The 21,556-nt window shown below is 42.8% G+C and overlaps 1 protein-coding gene across 1 annotated transcript in view; it reads right to left on the bottom strand.

Moving 5' to 3' along the window:
- Nucleotides 1-21,556, bottom strand: part of map3k3 (mitogen-activated protein kinase kinase kinase 3) — a 158,650-nt gene that overhangs the window by 75,593 nt on the left and 61,501 nt on the right. Inside the window, exon 7 of the mRNA XM_043675368.2 lies at nt 12,614-12,734. Within this exon, the coding sequence (XP_043531303.1) occupies nt 12,614-12,734 (121 nt within the window). The remainder of the gene's footprint in view (nt 1-12,613; nt 12,735-21,556) is intronic.

Consider the following 21,556-nt stretch of genomic DNA (forward strand, 5'->3'; position numbering starts at 1 on the left):
TAAGGTCTTTTCAAAAAGGATAAAGTGAAACCCAGGATCGGAGGCACAGCTCAAAACGAAGAGTGACACAGGAAAACCATAAGTTAATTGCACGCTAACAGCTGCAAATTTAACCATGATGTTACTTTCCTATTGAAGGGGAGTAGGACAAAGGTATTCAGGTTAAACACAAAGACCAGTAGGATTTTTTTTAAATTAAGAAGCAAATAAAGTAGAGATGCATGGCCTGGTGACGTGTTGTTCCTGCACAATGTGGAAGCTGGTGGACCTTCACTGTGGTTCATCATGACCACATCTGTAGCCAATGCTGGTTGCATGAAGAACTCCGGCTTGGAATTGATGAGCTGGAGACTGAGCTTGGAACGATCAGGGAGGGGAGAGTTACCTGGATACACTGTTTGAGGAGGGAATTATACCTTTTAGATTAACTACTTAAGATTGGGCAGTGATCAGGTATAGGTGGTGTGACTACAAGCAGGCACGTAGAGGGATCCAGGAGGTCATGCTGAAAGAGTCTCAGCCCTTGAGCTTGTTCCGCTTGGACAAGAGCAGGGAGAAAAGAGAAAAGCAGTTGTAACTGGTGATAGTACTGTCAAGGGAATAGACACTGCTCTCTCTGGCCAGACCCAAGAGTCCCAAAGGCTGTGTTGCCAGCCTGGTACCCAGGATCAGGATCTCCTAGCTGGGCTACAGAGGGATTTGGAATCGGTGGGGAAGATCAAGTTGTAATGGTCCATTTAAGTACCAATGATATAGGTAGAAAGAGAGAAGAGGTTCTGCTGAGGAAACATGAGCAACCACTAAATTAGGGCCAAACTAGAAAGCAGAACCAAAAGGTAACAATCTCTAGATTGCTCCCTGAGCTAATCAGAACACGGCCAACAGTCTGAAAGAGGAAAACATGTGGCTCAAAGACTAGTGAGGGAGAGGTGGAATTCATGGGACACGAGCCCCATTACTGGGGAATGACAGTTTTGTTCTGAAGGGACGGGCTGGATCTGAACCAGGCCGGGACCATAATCCTGGCAAATCACATAACTAGGGTTGTGGACAGGGCTTCAAATTAAACTAGGGCAGTGGATTCACTTGCATGGAAAATTAGAAAGTCAAAGGTAAGGGAGAAGGTGGGATTGCAGGTTAGTGATGAGGTTAATTGTTATCAGAAATAAAAGGAACAGAATGCGTGAATGTCAAATTGTACCAAGGAACCATAAACTGCAGGGAAGCTGAATAATAGAGCAAACTTAAAGGCTTTGCATCTTGATGCAGTGAAGCATTCGGAGGGAGGTCGACAAACTGAAGGCACAAATTGACATGAATGAATATGATCTCATAGCCATTACAGAAGTATGATTATGAGGATTAAAAGTGGAAACTCAACATAAAAGGATATTTAACATTTTGGACAGACAGGATGGATGGAAAAGTGGTGGGGTAGCACTAATAAGAGATGAAATAAGGACAGTTGCAAGAGACAATCTAGTCTCACATGATGTAGTTCCACAGTTACACTGGCACCACCCTCCAACTGTTCCTCCGCTACATCGATGACTGTATCGGTGTCCCCTCGTGCTCCCACAATAAGATTGAACAGTTCATCAACTTTACCAACACCTTCCACCTCAACCTCAAATTTACCTGGACCATCTCGGAAACCTCCCTCCCCTTCTGAACCTCTCAATCACCGTCTCACCACAGACATATAAATACAAGCCTACCAACTCCCATAGCTACCTAGACGACACATCCTCCCACCCTACCTCCTGGAAAAACATCATCCCTTATTCCCAATTCCTCCGCCTCCACCCCATCTGTTCCTAGGATGACTAATTCTACCTCAAAGTCCCAGATGGCCACCTCCTTCCAAGATCACAAATTCCCTTCCCACGTGGTTGACGATGCGCATCTCCTCCACTTCACGTACCATCGCCCTTGAACCCGACCGTTCCCAATGCAACAAGGACAGAACACCCCCCACCCCACCAACCTCCGCATACAACGCATTGTCCTCCGCCACCTTCAAACACCCTACTAGAGATTTATTTCCCTCCACACCCCTATCAACATTCAGAAAAGACCACTCCCTCCAGGTCCACCTCTCCCCCCCCGCCCTGCCCCCTCACCTTCATCCACCTATCGCTCTCTCAGCTACACTGCCCCAAACCCCACCCCCTCCCATTTATCTCTCAGCCCTGACCCACAAGCTTCATTCCTGATGAAAGGCTTATGCCTGAAACATCGATTCGCCTGCTCCTTGGATGCTGCCTGACCTGCTGTGCTTTTCCAGCACTACACTCTCGACTCAGATAATGTAGAATCTATTTGGATGGATGTTAAAAAAACATGGATTGAAGACTAGGAGTAGTGGGGGACTTAAGTATGCAAATGAAATGGGTGAATTATGTTGCCGGTGCATTCAAAGAAAGGGAACTAATGGAATGCTTGCAGGATGGCTTTTTGGAACAGCTTGTGATGGAGCCCACAAGGCAGCAGGCTATTCTGGACTTACTGCTCTGTAATGAGCCAGACTTTATAAAAGATCTTAAAGTAAGGGAACTCTTAGGAGGCAGTGATCATAATATGGTAGAGTTCAGTCTGCAGTTTGAAAGAGACAAGGCAAAATCAGATGTAATGGTGTTACAGTTAAATAAAGGTAATTAGAGGGGCAGGAAAGAGGGACTGATGAAAATCGACTGTGGGGAAAACAGTAGAGCAACAATGGCAGGAGTTTCTGGGTGTAATTGAGGACATAGTACAGAGGTGTGTGTGTGTGGGTATGGGGGGGGGGGGGGGGGGTGGGGGGGCAGTGGGATGGGGAGGAATATGGCTGACAAAGGAAGTCAGGAAATGTATCAAAGAAAAAGAGAGCCTATAAAGTGGCCAAGAGCACTGGGAAATCAGAAGATTGGGAAGACTACAAAAGCAAAACAGAGGATAACAAAGAGAGAAATAAGGAAGGAGAGGATCAAATATGAAGGCAAGCTAGCTAGCTAGTAATATTAGAAATGATAGAAGTTTCTTTCAATACATAAGAAACAAATGAGAGGCAAAAGCAGAAACTGGGCCGCTCCAAATTGATGCAGAAAGGCGAGTGACGAGAGATAAGGAAATAGCTGAAGAATTTACTAAGTACTTTGTGTCAGTCTTCACAGTGGAAGACATGAGTAATATCCCAACAATTAAGGGGAGTCAAGGGGCAGAGTTGAGTATGGTAGTGAAAAGGTCTAAAAATTGATAAATTTCCTGATCCCAATGGCTACTTCCTAGAGTTCTGAGGGAGGTGGTTGAGGAAATAGTGGAGGCGTTGGTTGTGATCCTTCAAAACTCACTGGAGTCAGGTAAAGTCCCAGATGACTGGAAAATCGCTGTTGTATCTCCCTTGTGCAAGGATCAAGACAAAAGATGGAAAATTATAGGCCGATTAGTCTAACCTCGGTTGTAGGTAAAATTCCAGAATCCATCGTTAAGCATGAGATTTCTAAATTCTTGGACGTGCAGGGTCAGATTAGAACAAGTCAGCACGAATTTAGTAAGGGGAGGTCAAGTCTGACAAACCTGTTATAAATCTTTGAAGAGGTAACAAGTAGGTTAGACCAGGGAAACTCAGTGCATGTTATCTATCTGGACTTCCAAAAGACCTTTGAGAAGGTGCCTCACAGGAGGCTGCTGAGTAAGGTGAGGGCCCATGGTATTAGAAGTGAGCTACAGGCATGGCTTGGGGATTGGCTGTCTGATAGAAGGCAGAGAGTTGGGATAAAAGGTTCTTTTTCAGAATGGCAGCTGGTGACAAGTGATGTCCTGCAGGGTTCAGTGTTGGGGGCCACAGCTGTTCACTTTATATATTAATGATCTGGATGAAGGGACTGGGGGAATTCTGATGAAGTTCGACGATGATACGAAGTTAGGCGGACAGGCACGTAGTTCCGTATTTAACTTTATTAAGAGCAATTACAATGAAATGAGGAAAGTTAGCTAAAGTGAACTGGGGGGATAGATTATCAGGAATGACATTAAGCAAGCAGTGACAAACATGTAAGGAAATAATTGATGACTCTTGCAAAAATTAATCCCAGTAAGGATAAAAAGATTATAAGAGAGATAAATCAGACATGTCTAATCAAGGAAGTTAAGGAGAGTATCAAATTGAAAGAAAAAACACAAAAGGAAGCCAAAGACACTGATAGCCCTTAAGACAGATACATTCAGGATCGAGCAGAAAGATAATAAACAGAGGAAAAAAACAAGAGCAAAATGGTGAATAATACAAAAACCGACAATAAGAGCTTTTTCAAATGTACAAAAAAGACACAAGTCATAGTGAACATTGACGCTTCAGAAAAAGAATCTGGGGAGACAATTTTGAGAAACAAGGAAATGACTGAGGAGTTAAACAGATATTTTGCATCAGTCTTTATTGTGGAATGTATTTCAAGTACCCTATTAATACTGAAGAATACTGGGAAGAAATTAAGTAGCATCACAGTAAGTACATAAATCACCTGGTCCTGATAGTTTGCATCCCAGGATCCTAAAAGAGTAGCTACAGTGATAGTTGATGCATTAGTTGTAACTTTCCAAAATTGTCGGATGTTGGAGAAGCACCAGAGGATTGGAATACCGCTAATGTGACCCCATAGGTAACAATAGGCCAATTAGCTAAATATTTGTTGGAAACATTTTGGAATCAGTAAATAAGGAAGTAATAGCAGCACATTTGAAAAATCATTATCTGATCAACCTTCATGAAAAGGAAATAGTGTCTGACTAATTTATTATTTTTGAGGAAGTCTCAACCACAGTGGATAGAGAGGATCCAGTAGGTGTGTTGTATTGGTCTCCCAGAAGACATCTTCACAAAAGGTTAAGTCATTAGATAACAGCCTGTGATAATGAATTACCATATTGGCTTGCATAGAGTATTGGCAATTGGGTAGAGAACTTGTGGAAATAAAGGGTTATTTTTCGGGTTGGCGACCCATGACAATGGGGTTCCACAGAGATCACTGCTGGGACCACAACTACTTACAATACATATTAATAACTTAGAGCAAAGAAGTGAATGTACTGTAGCCAAATTTGGAAAGGCATGTCACAAGGGGGATACAGTTTAAATTAGAGAAAAAAATACAAACTGCTTGTAATCAGTAGCAAAAACAGAAATTTCTGGAAAAAGCTGGTCTAGCAGTATTTGTGAAGAGAAGGCAAAGTTAACATTTCGGGCCCAGTGACCCTGGGTGAACTGCACACGGTTTAGTTTGGTTTTCTCTCCACTGATGCTGCCTGACCTGCTGAGCTTTTCAGTAATTTTTGATTTTGTTTCTGGTTTACAGAGAGATATTGAAATGTTAAGTGAATGGGTAAAAAGTTGGCAAACGGAGTATAATGCGAGAAATGTGAAGTTGTTAATTTTGGAGGGGAGAACAAAAGAACAGTATTATTTAAAAGGAGAAAAACTACAGGGAACTGCAACACAAAGGGATATTAATTTTTTAAAAATTGATTCGTGGGTTGAGGGCGTCACTGACTGGGCCAGCATTTATTGCCCATCCCTAATTGCAGTTAAGAGTCAGCCACATTGCTGTGGGTATGAAGTCACATGTAGGGCAGACCAAGTAAAGATGGCAATTTCCTTCCCTAAAGGACATGAGTGAACCAGATGGGTTTTTCAGACAATCGTTACTGGATTTATGGTCACAATCAGACTCTTAATTCCAGATTTCCTTTCTTGATTGAATTCAAATTCCGCCATCTGCCGTGGTGGGATTCGGGCCTGGATCCCCAGAACATTATCGGAGTCTCTGGATTAACATTTCAGTGATAATACCACTAGGCCACCACATCCCCTTGAGTTATACGAAACAGAATCTCGCACACAGATGCAACAGGTAATCAGGAAGGCTCATGGAATATTGGCCCTTATTTTAAGGGGATTGGAGTATAAGAATAGGGAGGTCCTAGTACAACTGTATAAGTTGCTGGTGAGACCACACACTTTCGGTTCCCTTATTTAAGGAAAGGTATTATTTCATTGGAGGCAGGATCACCTTTGATATGGAGGGTTTATATTATGAGTAAAGGCTAAACAGGATGGGACTCTACTCAATGGAATTTAGAAGAATGAGAGGTGATCACATTGAAACATATAGGATTCTTTGGGGACTTAGAGGATGGTTTCCCTCATGGGAGAATCTAGGATCAGAGGGCATAGACTCAAAAGAAAGGAATGCCAAATTAAGATTGAAATGAGGAAGAATTTCTTCTCTCAAAATGTTAAGTCTTGGGAACTCTTTGCCACAGAGAGATGTTTACATTGAAGGCTGAAAAAGATAGATTCTTGATCAGTTGGGGAATCAAGGGTTAGAATGAAAACGCACGAGGAATGGTTACGCATAGATAAATATCCTGGGCCAGATGGGATATGGCCTAGGTTAATACAGGAATCGAGGGAAGCAGTTGCTGAGCCTCAGGCTATGATCTTTGCATCCTCACTGTCCACTGGAGTAGTGCCAGATGATTGGAGGGTGGCAAATGTTATTCTCTTGATCAAGAAGGGAATCCTGGGAATTACAGACCAGTCAGTCTTACATAAGTGGTGGGAAAAATATTAGAGAGGATTCTGAAATACAGCATTTATGATTACTTGGAAAACCATAGTTTGATTAGAGATAGTCAGTATGGCTTTGTGAGGGGTAGGTCATGCCTCACAAACCATACGGAATTCTTTGAGGATGTGACAAAACACATTGATGAAGGTAGAGCAGTGGATGTGGCGTACATGGATTTCAGCAAGGTGTTTGATAAGGTTCCCCACTGTAGGTTCATTCATAAAGTAAGAAGGCATAGGAGACAGGCAAGTCTGTCTGTCTGTATACAGAATTAGCTGGCCCACAGAAGATGGAGGGTTGTGGTAGATGGAAAGCATTCAGTCTAGAGTTTGGTGACCAGTGGTGTTCTGCAGGGATCGGTTCTGGCACCTCTGCTTTTCGTGATTTTTATAAATGACTGGATGAGTAAATGGAAGGATGGGTTAGTAAATTTGCCGATGACACAAAGATTGGTGGAGTTGTGGATAGTGTGGCGGTTTGTTGTAGGTTGCAACGGGACATTGACAGGATGCAGAACTGGGCTGATAAATGGCAGATGGAGTTTAACCTGGAACAGTGTGAAGTGATTCACTTTGGAAGGTCGAATTTGAATGCAGAATACAGGGTTAAAGACAGGATTCCTGGCAATGTGGAGGAACAGAGAGATCTTGGGATCCATGTCCATGGATCCCTCAAAGTTGCCACCCAAATTGATAGGGTTGTTAAGAAGGCGTATGGTGTGTTGGCTTTCATTAACAGGGGGATTGAGCTTAAGAGCCGCAATGCTATGCTGCAGCTCTATAAAGCCCTGGTTAGATCACACTTGGAATATTGTGCTCAGTTCTGGTTGCCTCATTATAGGAAGGATGTGGAAGCTTTAGAGACTGTGCAGAGGAGATTTACCACGTTGCTGCCTGGACTGGAGAAAGGTTGAGGGAGCTAGGGTTCTTCTCTTTGGAGCAAAGGAGGATGAGTGGTGATTTGATAGAAGTGTACAAGATGTTGAGAGGCATGGACAGAGTAGATAGCAAGAGACTTTTTTCCCATGGCAGAAATGTCTATCACGAGGGGGCATCATTTTAAGGTAATAGGAGGGAGGTTTAAGGGAGATGTTGGAGGCAGGTTTGTTACACAGAGAGTGGTGGCTGTGTGGAATGCACTGCCGACAGTGGTAGTAGAATCAGATACATCAGGGACATTTAAGTAACTCTTGAATAGGTACATGGAAGATAGTACAATGAAGGGCATGTAGGTTCATCTGATCTTAGAGTAGGATAAAAGGCCAGTACAACATCGAGGGCCAAAGGGTCTGTACTGTGCTGTACTGTTCTATGCCATATTCGCCATGATTTTATTGAATGGTAGAGATGGCTTGAGGGCCCCAATGGCATACTCCTATTTCTATTTTTATGGGAAGAAATCGGCTGACCTTATCTGGTCTGCCTTACATACAACCCCAAATCCAAAAGGGATAGAATCTTACCTAAAGATCAAATTAATCTGGGGCAGGCAATGTATTGCCAGTGATGTCCATAGCCCAGTAATGAATTCAGAAAAAATAAAAAAAAGCAACCCTGCCAACAAAGAAAACGTTTTATTGACATTCATGCCACAAAGGCAAATGATTTAAGTTTTAGAATATTAAAACAATTTGTTGGTTAGTTTCTCTGAGTGGATAAAGGCATCAACTAGGATATTCCTAGACCAAATAATCCCAGAGAGCCTTAGGTCTGAGCGATGTTATCTACCCACAACAGTGGTAACTGAAAACAGAATTGACTAAATGCCCTGGGATTACAGAAGGAAGAGAAATTATCTGGGGTCTGAGATTCAGAAGCTCAATCTGAAAGATGCAGAGATAATAAGAAATAAAAACAGAAAAGTGCTTAATAAACACTGGAGGACTAGCAGAAAAGAACTCAAACCAGCAATTAGGAGGGAAAAATGGGATCATGAAATGTGGATTTAGGTTTGCTCATTGAGCTGGAAGGTTTGTTTTCATGAAAAGACATTAGAGCAGAAATTAGGTCATTCGGCCCATCGAGTCTGCGCAGCCATTGGTTGATAGGTTTTTCAACCCCATTTTCCTTTGATCCCCTTGGCAATCACAAACTTATCGATCTGTTTTAAATATGCTCAATCACCTGGCCTCCACAACCTTCTGTGGATGAATTCCACAGATTCCCCACTCTCTGGCTCAAGACATTTCTGCTTATCTCTGGTCTTCCCCTTCCTCTAAGGCTTGCTCTCGGGTCCTAGTCTCTCCTGCCAATGGAAACATCCTCCCCACATCCACCCTGTCCAGGCCGTTCAGTATTCTGTAAGTTCCAATCAGATCCCCCTAATCTTTCTGAACTCCGCCAAGTATAATCCCAGAGTCCTCAAACCTTCTTCATATGTTAAGCCTCTCATTCCTGGGATCATTCTTGTCAACCTGCTCCGGATCTGCTCCAGGGCCAATATTTGTGGGCGGCACGGTGGCACAGCGGTTAGCACTGCTGCCTCACAGCGCCAGAGATCTGGGTTCAATTCCCGACTCAGGCGGCTGACTGTGTGGAGTTTGCACATTCTCCCCGTGTCTGCGTGGGTTTCCTCCGGGTGCTCTGGTTTCCTCCCACAGTTCAAAGATGTGCAGGCCAGGTGAATTGGCCATGCTAAATTGCCCGTAGTGTTAGGTAAGGGGTAAAGGTAGGGGTATGGGTGGGTTGCGCTTCGGCGGGGCGGTGTGGACTTGTTAGGCCGAAGGGCCTGTTTCTACACTGTAAGTAATCTAATCTAATCTAATCATCTAATCTTTCCGGAGATATGAGGCCCAAAATTGCTCACAATGTTCTAAATGTGGTCTGACCAGAGCCTTATAAAGCCTCAGAAGTCCATCCCTGCTTTTACATTCTAGTCCTCTCAAAATGAATGACAATATTGTATTTGCCTTCCTAAAACCAATTCAACCTGCATGTTTATCTTAAGAAAAACCTGGACTAGGACTTCCCAAGTGCCTTTGCACTTCAGACTTCTGAATTTTCTCCCCATTTAGAAAGTAGTCCATTCCTCTATTCTTCCTACCAAAGCACATGACCTCACACTTTCCCAAGTTGTATTTCATCTGCCACTTCTTTGCACACTCTTCTAACCTGTCTAATCCTCCCTATCTCATCAATATAACCTGCCCCTCCACTTATCTTTGAATCATTTGCAAACTTAGCCAGAGTGCTCTCAGCTCCTTTATCCAGATCATTAAGGTATAAAATGAAAGGTTATGATCCCAACACACAGCCTTGAGGAACACCACTTGCACTTGTCACCTACTGCAATCCTGAAAAGGAACATTTTATCCCCACTCTCTGCCTTCTGCCAGACAACCAAACTTCTATTCTTGCTAGTACATGGCCTCTAACACATGGGCCCTTATCTTATTCAGCAGCCTCCTGTGCAGCATCTTACCAAAGGTCTTCTGGAAGTCCAGATAGATAACGTCTCATAACCTGCTCGTTACCTCCTCAGAGAATTCTAACAGATTAAGGTTAATGTTAAGGTTGATAAGTCCCAGGACCTAACAGAATCTACCTCAAAATACTGAGGGTGGTAAGTTAGGAAACTGCTGGGGTCTTCTACAAAATCTTTGTATCCTCTTTAGTCACAGGAGGGTTCCCAGAGAACCCGCGAATAGACAACATTGATCCTTTAAGAGGGGCAACAGGGATAATCTGGGAAATTACAGACTGATGAACCTTATGTCAGTGGCCGGGAAATTAATGGAGAAGATTCTTAGGGATAGGATTTTCTCACATTTGGAATTAATATGGACTTACTTGTGATAAGCAGCATGTCTTTATACAGGGAAGGTCTTGCCTCACAAACTTGATTGAGTTTTTTAAGGAAGTGACAAAAATGATTGATGACGACAGAGAGGTAGACGTCGTCCATATGGACTTCAATAAGGCCTTTGACAAGGTCCCTCATGGCAGGCTGATACAAAAGGTGAAGTCACACAGGATCCATGGTGAGCTGCTAAGATGGTTACAGAACTGGATTTGACATAAAAGACAGAACAGTGGTGGAAGGGTGATTTTCTGACTGAAGGTCTGTGACTAGTGGTTTTCTACAGGGTAAGTAACTTGGAGGAGAATGTAGGTGGTCTGATTAGTTAGATTGCAGATGGGATGGTGGCTGTGGTTAGCACTGCTGCCTCAAAGTCAGGGACCCATGTTTGATTCCACCTTCAGGCAACTGTCTCTGTGGGGTCTGTACATTCTCTTCCTGCGGATGTTCCTGTTTCCTCCCACAGTCCAAAAGTTGTGCAGATTTGGTGGATTAGCCATGGGAAATGCAGGATTACACGGGTGGGTCTGGGTGGGATGTTCTTTGGAGGTTCGGTGTGGAATCGATAAGGTCTACACTATAGAGATTCTACAATTCTATGACACAAAGATTGAGGAACTGCAGGGAGTGTGGAAGATTGCCAGAGGATACAGATCAGCTGATGCCTTGAGTGGAAAAATGGCAAATGAGTTTAATCCAGACAAATAAGGGGCAATGTATTTTGGAAGATCTAATGCAGGATGTAAGTATACAATAAATGGCAGAACCCTCAAGAGCATCACAAACAGAGGGACCTGGGCATACAGGCTAACAATTCCCAGATAGTGGCAACACAAGTGGATAAGGTGGTCAAGAAGGCATATTGCATGATTGTCTTCATTGGCTGGGGCACAGAATATAAAAGTTGGCAAATCATGTTGCAGCTGTATACGGCTTCAGTTCAGTCACATTTTGAATTGTGTGTTCAATTCCGATTGCCACACTACCAGAATGACATGGAAGCTTTGGAAAGGGTGTAGAAACGGTTTGCCAGGACATTGCTGGCAAATTGGAGGGTATTGGAGAAGAGATTTGACACATCTGGTCTATTTTCACTGAAGTGTCATAGGATGAGGGGTGACCTGAGAAGTTTACAAAATTATGAGAGACATGGATAGTTGGAGTCTTTTCCCCAGGGTAGAAATGTCAAATATCATGGTACAGAGGTTTAAAGTAAAAAGGGGCAAGTTTAAAGGAGATGTGAGAGGCAAGTTTTATTTTTGTTTTTACAGAGGGTGGCAAGTGTCTGGAATATACTGCCAAAGGAAACGGTGGAGATGGATACAATAACAATGTTTAAAAGCCAACTTAATAAGTATGCATATAGGCAGGGAATAGAGGTCTATGGACAATGTAGAGGCAAAAGACTAGTTTAAAAAGGCATCATGTGTTGGCACAATCTTGAGTATTTCACACTCCACCTGCAACAGCTTTGCCACATTCCCATAAAATGTCTATATATAGTCAATGTTAGAATGAAACAATTCAGGTAAGAGCTCAAAAAGCTCTTGGATTTTGAAACTGGATGATGAGTTACACATGATCGAAATGGTCCAGACTCAACTGTTTACTTTGAATGAAGAAACCTTTATAGAGCAAGGGCCCGTTTGTGAATAGTTCTGCCTTCTTTTACCTGGTCTAAGACAGGGACAGACATTGTCTTTAAAAATGTATATGCAGACATATATCTAAGTTTTAAAGGGAGGTTTAGAAAACGGAATTTGAATTTTGCTGTTCCAGGCACTCATGCTTGAAATGGGACTACCTAGTTCACAGACATATGACACCCATACGTTAGGAATAGTCACATCAACATAACCAATGAGGTATATGGCAAAGCAACATTAAAATATCCAATTCCCAGACTTTGCCTGCAGGTTTTATAACATTTTAAAAGTCATTTCAAAACTTAGTTTAAGATCTAATCTTGTTCAAACATTGGCAGCACCACCAAAAATCAAGATTCCAATTTGTTAAGTCTAAACCCATAATGCACTCTACTTAACTTGTTTGGAAATAGATCTAAAATGGTTAAAGAAATAAACCCTGGCTTCTGGGTTTCTATAAATGTTTCTACAAATTCTGTAGTGACACGGCCTATTTTTATTGCATCACCTATACTGTAGGAACTAGTTAATATTTTTTCCAACTGTTGAAGGTCTGGTACTCACCAACAGAGAGGTGCCTGCCCCGTGACTCTGGTGGCTGAGGGATGGTGCTGAGGATGTCGCCCACTGACTGAGAAGCCTTAATGCGGAGTTGCTTCGTAACGGTTGAAGAAGCTGGTGACGTCTAAGATTTGGATAAAAAGAATTAAATATACACATGATTTCCAGTCTACAATAATGATAATGGCAGCAGCATCAAATTACTTCAGGACCCTAGCCCAATTTCTTTGGGTCACTCTGGTTGCTGGTGCTCCGGTTGGAGACCAGCCAATACTAGTATGTACTGTGGAAAACTGGAATAAAACAACTTGCAACTAGTCATGTCCTCATTCCTCTCTTCTTACCCATACAGGCAAAGAACAGTTAAAACCACACTTGTTACTCTCGAGCAAGGGGGTGGATCGATTTAGGGCAGGAGCAATCAACTGGATCATGTCAAAAACTATCAGACAACTTGGTTGAGTTTTAATGACAAACCTCAATAACTTCAGGAACATTTTAGCGTAGATCTGATTTTTATTTTCACAATTTAGAAAAAAATAAGTTTCAAAGGGGCAGTACGGTGGCTCAGTGGTTAGCACTGCTGCCTCACAGCGTCAGGGACCCAGGTTCGATTCCAGCCTTGGGCGACTGTCTGTACAGAGTTTGCACATTCTCCCAGTGTCTGCATGGGTTTCCTCCCACAATCCAAAGATGTTCAGGGCAGGTTCATTGGCCATGATAAATTGCCCATAAAGTTAGGTGCATTAGTCAGAGGGAAATGGGTCTGTGTGGGTTACTCTTCGGAGGGTTGGTGTGGATTGGTTGGGCTGAAGGGCCTCTTTCTTCACTGTAAGGAATCTAATCTAAATTCTGAAGCTGATCTATGAACATGGTTATGGTTCCAAAAGATAACCAGGATACTACCAACATTTGGTTGTTTGGCCTGCTAACAACGTGAATGGTGAGATCTCAGAATCACAGAAGTGTTGTGTGCACACAGAGGCTATTTAGCTCATTGTGACTGCACCAGATATCCAACAAGTATTATGATTTAATGGCACATTCTTACACATTGTACTTAAATATCTTTGGATGGTGCAATTCAGCTGGTACCTGTGAAACTACAGCTATTAGAGTCAGAAGAGAGGACATCAGATTAGAAAAACAAAATACTATAAAATGCAGCAGATATGGAAACACTAAATGCTTTCACTTTTCAAAATTATGAGCATGCCTCTGGTGAAAATGTTTTTTTAAAAAATGAATTGAGATCCTAATCACAACACCCAAAAACCTGGATAACCTGCTGAATGCTGCAATTGAACTAGAACCTTAGTTCGATGATAGCTTAATTTCTTGTTTCACAATCAGCGTAAAATGACCACCTGCAGTTATTACATTTAATATTTGTGTTGTGTATTACTGGCATTAACAAGTTTAATCTTAATCCTACTAACAGGACGGAAAGTGACAATAAACACAAGGGATCCAAAACCTGTGTACTCATTCTCGCTACGTATTATTTCCTGAACTTGTTTTTACTCTAGGGATAAAAGTAGGACGACATATTTTTTAAAAATGCGATTAGTCAGCAGATGTCAGTGACGTTATGGAGGGGCTGGTACAGTCTGCCAATGGCAGAATTTACAGAGAGAAGCTTAAAATAAAAAGTACATCAGTGTTCCAGCAAATTTGTGTGCTGAACAGGAAGTGGGAGCTCGAAGCAAAACAGTGATTTCTGTGAAAATCTTTCGACGTTACTCACAACACAAGGAAAAAACAGCCAGCCCTCAAATGAAAAAAACCCATCTCACATCTGGCACAGACCAACCTGAACATGCTGATGGAAAACAATGAGATCAGACAACAAAACCTTGGCTATTGCTTACCTAAATAAACTTCATTTTGAGAGAAAGACAAACATTTACTGGATTTTGACTTGGACGTGATGGAAATGTAAACATCGCCTGTGTAATTTCTTCAGTAATATGAACATGTGCAACATTTGGCTACATAGCAGTTAGGATGCGAAGAGAAAATAGGGACCGAGGGGGAAAGATTTAAGTCCTAGGCAGCCATCTGGCACTAGTACAGCGAAACTGATTTCAACCTGAGCTGGAAATGTGTTGCTGGAAAAGCGCAGGTCAGGCAGCATCCAGGGAACAGGAGAATCGACGTTTCGGACATAAGCCCTTCTTCAGGTTCCTGAAGAAGGGCTTATGCCCGAAACGTCGATTCTCCTGTTCCCTGGATGCTGCCTGACCTGCTGCGCTTTTCCAGCAACACATTTCCAACTCTGATCTCCAGCATCTGCAGACCTCACTTTCTCCTCAATGATTTCAACCTGAGTCCTCTCTACTGTCACCTTTAAGGGAGACAGTGGCAAAAGGTGGGGTATGGTTCGATAAGAGGACATGGGAAGATGTGGGAGAAAATGCATATCTGAATGCTTCCTACTCGCCACACAAACCTTATTTACATTCTACACAGAATATACCATCAACAAACCCTTTTGCTCTTTCTCTATCATGTAATTATCATCTTCAGTTCCCTTCCCACACCATGCTGACCAAGAGACATTCCCAATTTTACCACATGAAAGAGATACAATAGAATCAATCTGTCTGGTCACATCCTGAACACACCTTCCACAGCCATCAGATTCTGAAATAGCATTTGAACCCTGAGTTTCTGGCTCAGAGGCAGAGACACCGACCAGTGTGCCAGCAGACATCTCCCAGTTCTGATCTAAGCCACCTTTAAATACATCCACACTATTAGCAGCAACTACTCCAGGTGATGACAACTTTCACATTCTCATTCCATTTTAGGTAAATAAGTTTATGATTACTATGCTGGAATCATTTGTGGTTACCTTACATTTATGACAGCATATCTGTATATTACAGGTACTAAACAATACACAATGGAGCAGTGATATCTTAAGAGGTGAGGGGTGTTAGTTCTGTCAGAGGCTGGGATACCTTTTCCTGAGAATAGAGGAAGTGAAAGGGGGATTTTGTAAACTTATTCACAATCATGAAAACTTTGCATGGAGGGAAAATGTTGGTAATCAGACAACTAATGAAAAAAATTGAGGAGAGAGATGAATTTAGCACAAGTAGCATATTGTTTGGAATATACTTCATAAAAGGTGGATGAAGTTAGATTCAATTACAACTTAAAAAAGGAAATTGGGCATATTTAAAAAGGAAGAATTTACAAGGCGAGAGGAGGGAAGGAACCTAACTGGATAGCCTTTTGAAAGAGCCAGCGTGGGATTAAAAGGCTCCAAGCCGCACTGCATGATTCGATTCTAATATTTATTCTCTTGCACAAGTAAAGCAACAATTTAGTAAGGCACGAAGTTAGCAGTGGTCTGGTTTGTAGTGGAGGCAATTATCCTGCAAACAGGTGAAACATCTATACTGTCATTCATTCTTCTAAGACAGTCCCCCCTCAGAGTCAAGGATGATTGCTTTATACTAAAAATGAATTCTCAGGTGACTGAAGAGTCTAATGCATAACCAACAACCTCTGTCCCAGGTAGAGTAGGCACTGGTTGGGGAAATGGCACGGCAGGATGCCACAAGCTCCTTTCTTTTGACCTTACTGCGAGACGGAAGATGTACAGATCTTTTGCAGATGCTTTCCCTCCACTTTGGACTGTCTGGGTCAGGGTTTCACAGGTGTCAATGAGGATATTGCAATTTGTCAAGGGGACTTTGAGGGTGCTTTTGAAGCAATTCCTCTGCAGTCATGGGGGTCACTTGCTGCGTTTCAGCTCCGAATAGAGCACCGGTTTGATAAACTCCTGTCGGGCATTTGGACAATATGACAGAGCCGCTTGAGAATGGTCAATGTTGACATGAGCGAGAACACCAACACTGATACACCTATTCTGCCAATGGTGTTACAGCATCTTGCACTGACAGCTTTGGTGGTACTTTGCTAGGGTTTTGAGGTGCCTACTGTACACACCCCATGTATCTGAGCCATATAGAAAGTTCGATATCATTAATATTCCATAGAAAATTTGCTGGGTGCCATATTTGATGTTGTAGCCTTCAAACGCTCTGCCTCAGGCAACCAAAGGCTGGCACACCAAATCCAGTGTTACACCTCATTGGCAACGACAGCTGGTTGCCGAGGTATGGAAATTGGTCCACAATACCCAAGTTCTTGTTTAGGATTTTGATAACTGGGGGCGGTGTGGATTGGTATGTTCAAAGAGGACCTTCATCTTATGAATATTTAATACAAGACCTGTACTCTTGTATGCCTGAGCAAAGTTGTTGACAATGGTTTGGAGCATGGCCTTAGTGTGTGTAGACCTAAATATCACCTGCATACTGTAATTCAATAACAGGAGATGATCTTAGATCTGACCTTCAAATAGTGGAGATTGAACAGGTTTCTGTTTACATCACAGATTAGCTCTATTCCAGTAGAAAGCCTGAAGCTGAGATGCAGCATTGTAACAAGAAAGATCTAAGACGCCAGTCAGTGGGATAACACGGCCATGTTTGATCCTGGTTTGAATGTCAATTGAGTCTGTGGTGCATCTCTTTGCTTGTCACCGTGGAGAAGGTGTAGCTTGTTTTAATAATTTAATGCCAGTGCAAAAAGATGCTTATGTGCTTCTAAACACTTGCAAAACAGACTCCCACTGCTGATAGGGAGGCTGAAACAACATTACCGGATACAAAATGAAGCAAAGCAAGATAGCGGCAAAGATATAAACACTCTGATGTACTCAATGGTTTCTATGCTCAGTTTGAGCAGAATGCCAACAGTGCAATGCCACCTCCCCTGACAACCCTGCACACACCTGTTCCCTCGGTCATCGCTGCAGACGATAGTTTGGTCTTCCTGGGAGTCAACCCAAGGAAAGCGACAGACCTGGCCGGTATCCCCAGTCAAGCACTCAGATCCCGTGTGGACTAACTAGTGGAGGTTTCAGTGACAACTTCAAACTGCCCCTGTGACAAGCCTCAGTCCCCACCTGCTTTAAGCAGACCACCATCATCTCCATACCTAAGGAAGTACATGGCCTGTGCCTTAATGTCTGCCACCCAGGGGCTCTGACCTCATTAATCATGAAGTGCTTTGAGAAGCTGGTCATGGCCAATATCAACTCCGGACTCCCAGCCTACCTTGATCTCCTACAACTTGTCAACCAGCATAACAAGTTCACAGTGGATGCCATATACCTAGTCCTGCATTCATCTCTGGAGCATCTGGACAAGGACACCTACTTCAGATTCCTGCTCACTAACTACAGCTCTGTCTTCAACAGTATTATCCCCTCCAGACTGATCTCAAACCTCCGAGACCTTGGTCTCAGCTCCACCCTCTGTAACTGGATCCTTAGCTTTCCGACACACGGAAGATAGGTAACTACACCTCCTCCACAATAACACTCAACACTGGAGCCCCCCCAAGAATATGTTCTCAGCCCTCTACCGTACTCTCCGTTCACCCACGACTGTGTTGCCAAATTCTGAACGAATGCCATAAGTTCGCTGATGACACCACCGTAGTAGGCTGGATGTCTAACAACGACAAGTCAAAAAACAGTTGGGAGATTGAGGGTTTAATGAGGTGGTGCAATGAGAATTTTGCCAACATTGGCAAAATTAAACAACTGATCATTGACTTTAGCAAGAAAGGCGGAGAACACGCCCCCATCTACATCAACGGAACTGAGGTGGAAAGCTGGGAGAGCGCCTACTTCCTCGGACTGACGATAACAGAGGACCTGTCCTGGTCTTCCCATGTCATTGCGACAGTCAAGAAGGTACAACAATGCCTCTTCTTCCTCAGGCAGCTCAGGAAATTTGCCATGTCCATAAGGACTCTCACCAACTTCTACAGATGCACAATTGAAAGCATATTGTCCAGGTGCTTAACAGCCTGATATGGCAACTGCTCTGCCCAGGAAACTACAGGTGGTGGTGGTGTGCATAGCCCAAGCCATCACGAGATCCAACCTTCCATCCTTGGACTCCATTTACATTGCTCGCTGCCGCTGAAATACTGTCAACATCAAAAGACTCTTCACACCCTAGTGCAGGTGGCACCACCCTAGTTGTAGTGATCTCTGACAATCCCTTCCATCAGGTCGAAGATACAGAAGCTTAAATACTTGCAACAGTAGGTTCAGGGACAGCTTCCTTCTGGCCATTATTAGACTAGACTACTGAACGGACTGTCTAGCCTCAAATAATGCTTTGTTGGACTGGGGTGTACAATGTTAAATATCACACAACACCAGATTATAGTCCAACAGGTTTACTTGGAAGCAGTAACTTTCGGAGTGCTGCTTCTTCATCAGGTGGTTGTGGAGTATAAAATCCTAAGACACAGAATTTATAGCAAAAGTTTACAGTGTAATGAAACTGAAATTATATATTGAAAAAGACCTGGATTGTTTGTTAAGTCTCTCATCTTTTAGAATGGACATGCTGGTTTCAGTTCTTTCACATCTGTAAATTGCAGAACTTTTTTCAAGTTACATTCTCAAGTGAACTTTAACAATTGGTGTCAGCACTGATAATACAGTTAAGGTGTGAGGTGCCCTATGTGAGACTGTCTGTGCCACAATGTTCAGACTGATTCTAATCTAAAAAACAGATTTACAGAATCTTACATGGATTCATGCAGTTTTTGAGCAAAACAAAATGTAATTCTGCAAGTATCTTTCTAAGGCTGATGTCTCTTGTGCACCTGCGTACACCTGTGAAATGTTACTTTTATGCTTCTGTGTATATCTTATATTCTGCACATCCTTGCTGACTATGATTTACTTGAACCGCTGGTAAGCAAAGCTTTTCACTGTACTTCAGTACATGTGACAACAAATAAATTCATTGAGGTGCTGCAAGCAACAACCTTAAAAATAGGTTTCAAATTTCTTTTAAAATATCCCGAATTGGGATCTTTGAAATATATAGCAAACTTTTAAAAAATGGTACAGTGCTATCAAAGGGCTTTCAGAGAATGTTCATCAACCAACTCTCACTGTAGCTGGTCTCCATTTCAGCTCAATTCCACAAGCTAATGCTACAGGGTTTAAAATGGTTGAAGACTGTGTTGCAATCAAAGGCATCCCATACGTGAATACCAAGCTTTAAACCAAAAAGAGAGAAGATCCAGGGTCTGAGCTAAACTAGCTATAATCAACTTGCAAAACAGGAAGCGCATCTAGTCTTAGCCTCTCCAGACTAGGAACAAATCAGCTAGAGTTCCACCAAAAAGGAAAATAAATAAACTTAAGAAAATAACAAACAAGAGGTGTCAGTATTCAGCCCCTCAAATCTGCTCCACCATTCAACTATATATTGGCCGTTCTGTTCTGACTGCGGCTTTAACTCCACTTTCCCTTAACTCCTTTGTCAACCAAACATGGATACTCAGACTTGGCACTGATAGGTTGATCCCTCATATGACGCAAAAGTGATGACTGCAGATGCTGGAAACCAGAGTTTAGATCAGAGCGGTGCTGGAAAAGCACAGCAGGTCAGGCAGCAACTGAGGAGCAGGACAATTGACGTTTCGGGCAAAAGCCCTTCATCAGAGCTCTATTCCTGATGAAGGGCTTTTGCCTGAAACATCGATTTCCTGCTCCTCGGATGCTATCTGACCTGCTGTGCTTTTCCAGCACCGCTCTGATCTGATCCCTCATATGAGGCAGCACTTCCTGAATGCAGTCACTTGTAACTGGGAGATTTTATAGAAGGTGGACACAGCAAACTAGGAACAAATCTAATCAGCTAGAGTTCCGTCAAAAAGGCAAATAAATGACCCTATAAAAATAGGAAACAGGAGATGTAGGTATTCAGCCCCTTAAACCTGTTCCATCATTGCTGCTGGTATGTAAACAGATTAGTGTAATGTTTTTTTAGAATTTCAGCGGCTTAGGGAGGCTAAGCTGTAGAGATTACAAACACATTTGTAACTGCAACAGATTGTAAGTACACACACCGCTATCAAATCTTACTAAACTGGAGCTGTGTCTGTATTTTCAAAGGAATGCGCCAGGATTAAACTCCACAATTGCAGTGCTTTCAGCGAATACTGTGAGGATGCCAGTAGTCAAGGTGAGACGGCACAATGTCATATTTGATACTGTTCCACAGAACCTTCCTTGGTCCTAAATGATGTTACATAACGCTTTTACTAATTAAGAAGGAAAAACTGAAGATATTTGTTGTTTTTGCACTTTAAGTTCATGAGGCTTTCTCATGACTCTTTAGAACTGTGCCAAGATGATGCATGCATTGTAACAATCACTACGAGTAGTCAGAGCAGAATTTTGCGAGAGCGCGCAGGAGAAAGAAAGGTACAGGCCATGGAACACTGATTTGGTATGGCAGATTGAAGCCTGAGACGAGCTTGCATCCATGCCGATAGGAACTCTGAACTAGAAAGATTAAGGGACGAAAAGAATCCACTAGTGAGGTAGGGCAAAGCTTGGGAATAAAGTTAATCTGGGAATAAAGAACAGCTGACTATTTTTTTCAGAACGATGTGCACGAGGAGAAAATGAGGGCTGCAGATGCGGGAGAGTCAGAGTCAAAAAGTGTGGCGCTGAAAAAGCAGAGAGGTCAGGAACCATCCAAGGAGCAGAACAAACAACATTTTGGGCATAAGCCCTTCAACAGGAACGTGGTGGGAGCGGGGGGGAAAGATAGCTGGGAAGGTGATAAGTGAATGTAAGAGGGGGTAATTAGGACAGGTCAGTGGGGAGGGAAGATGGACAAGTAGGACAGTTCAAGAAGACGGTGCCAAGTTGGAGGGTTGGATCTGGGATGAGGTGGGAGGACAGGAGATTTGGAAACTAGTGAAGTCAATGTTGACGCTTTTTGGTTGAAGGGTACCAAGGTGGAAGATGAAGCGTTCTTCCTCCAGTTGGCGGGTTACATGGATTTGACGGTACAGGCAGCCCAGGAATTGCATGTC

This window comes from Chiloscyllium plagiosum, unplaced genomic scaffold, assembly GCF_037043375.1.
Source record: "Chiloscyllium plagiosum isolate Xiang-an unplaced genomic scaffold, Cpla_swu_hap1 HiC_scaffold_32, whole genome shotgun sequence".
Lineage (NCBI taxonomy): Eukaryota > Metazoa > Chordata > Chondrichthyes > Orectolobiformes > Hemiscylliidae > Chiloscyllium > Chiloscyllium plagiosum.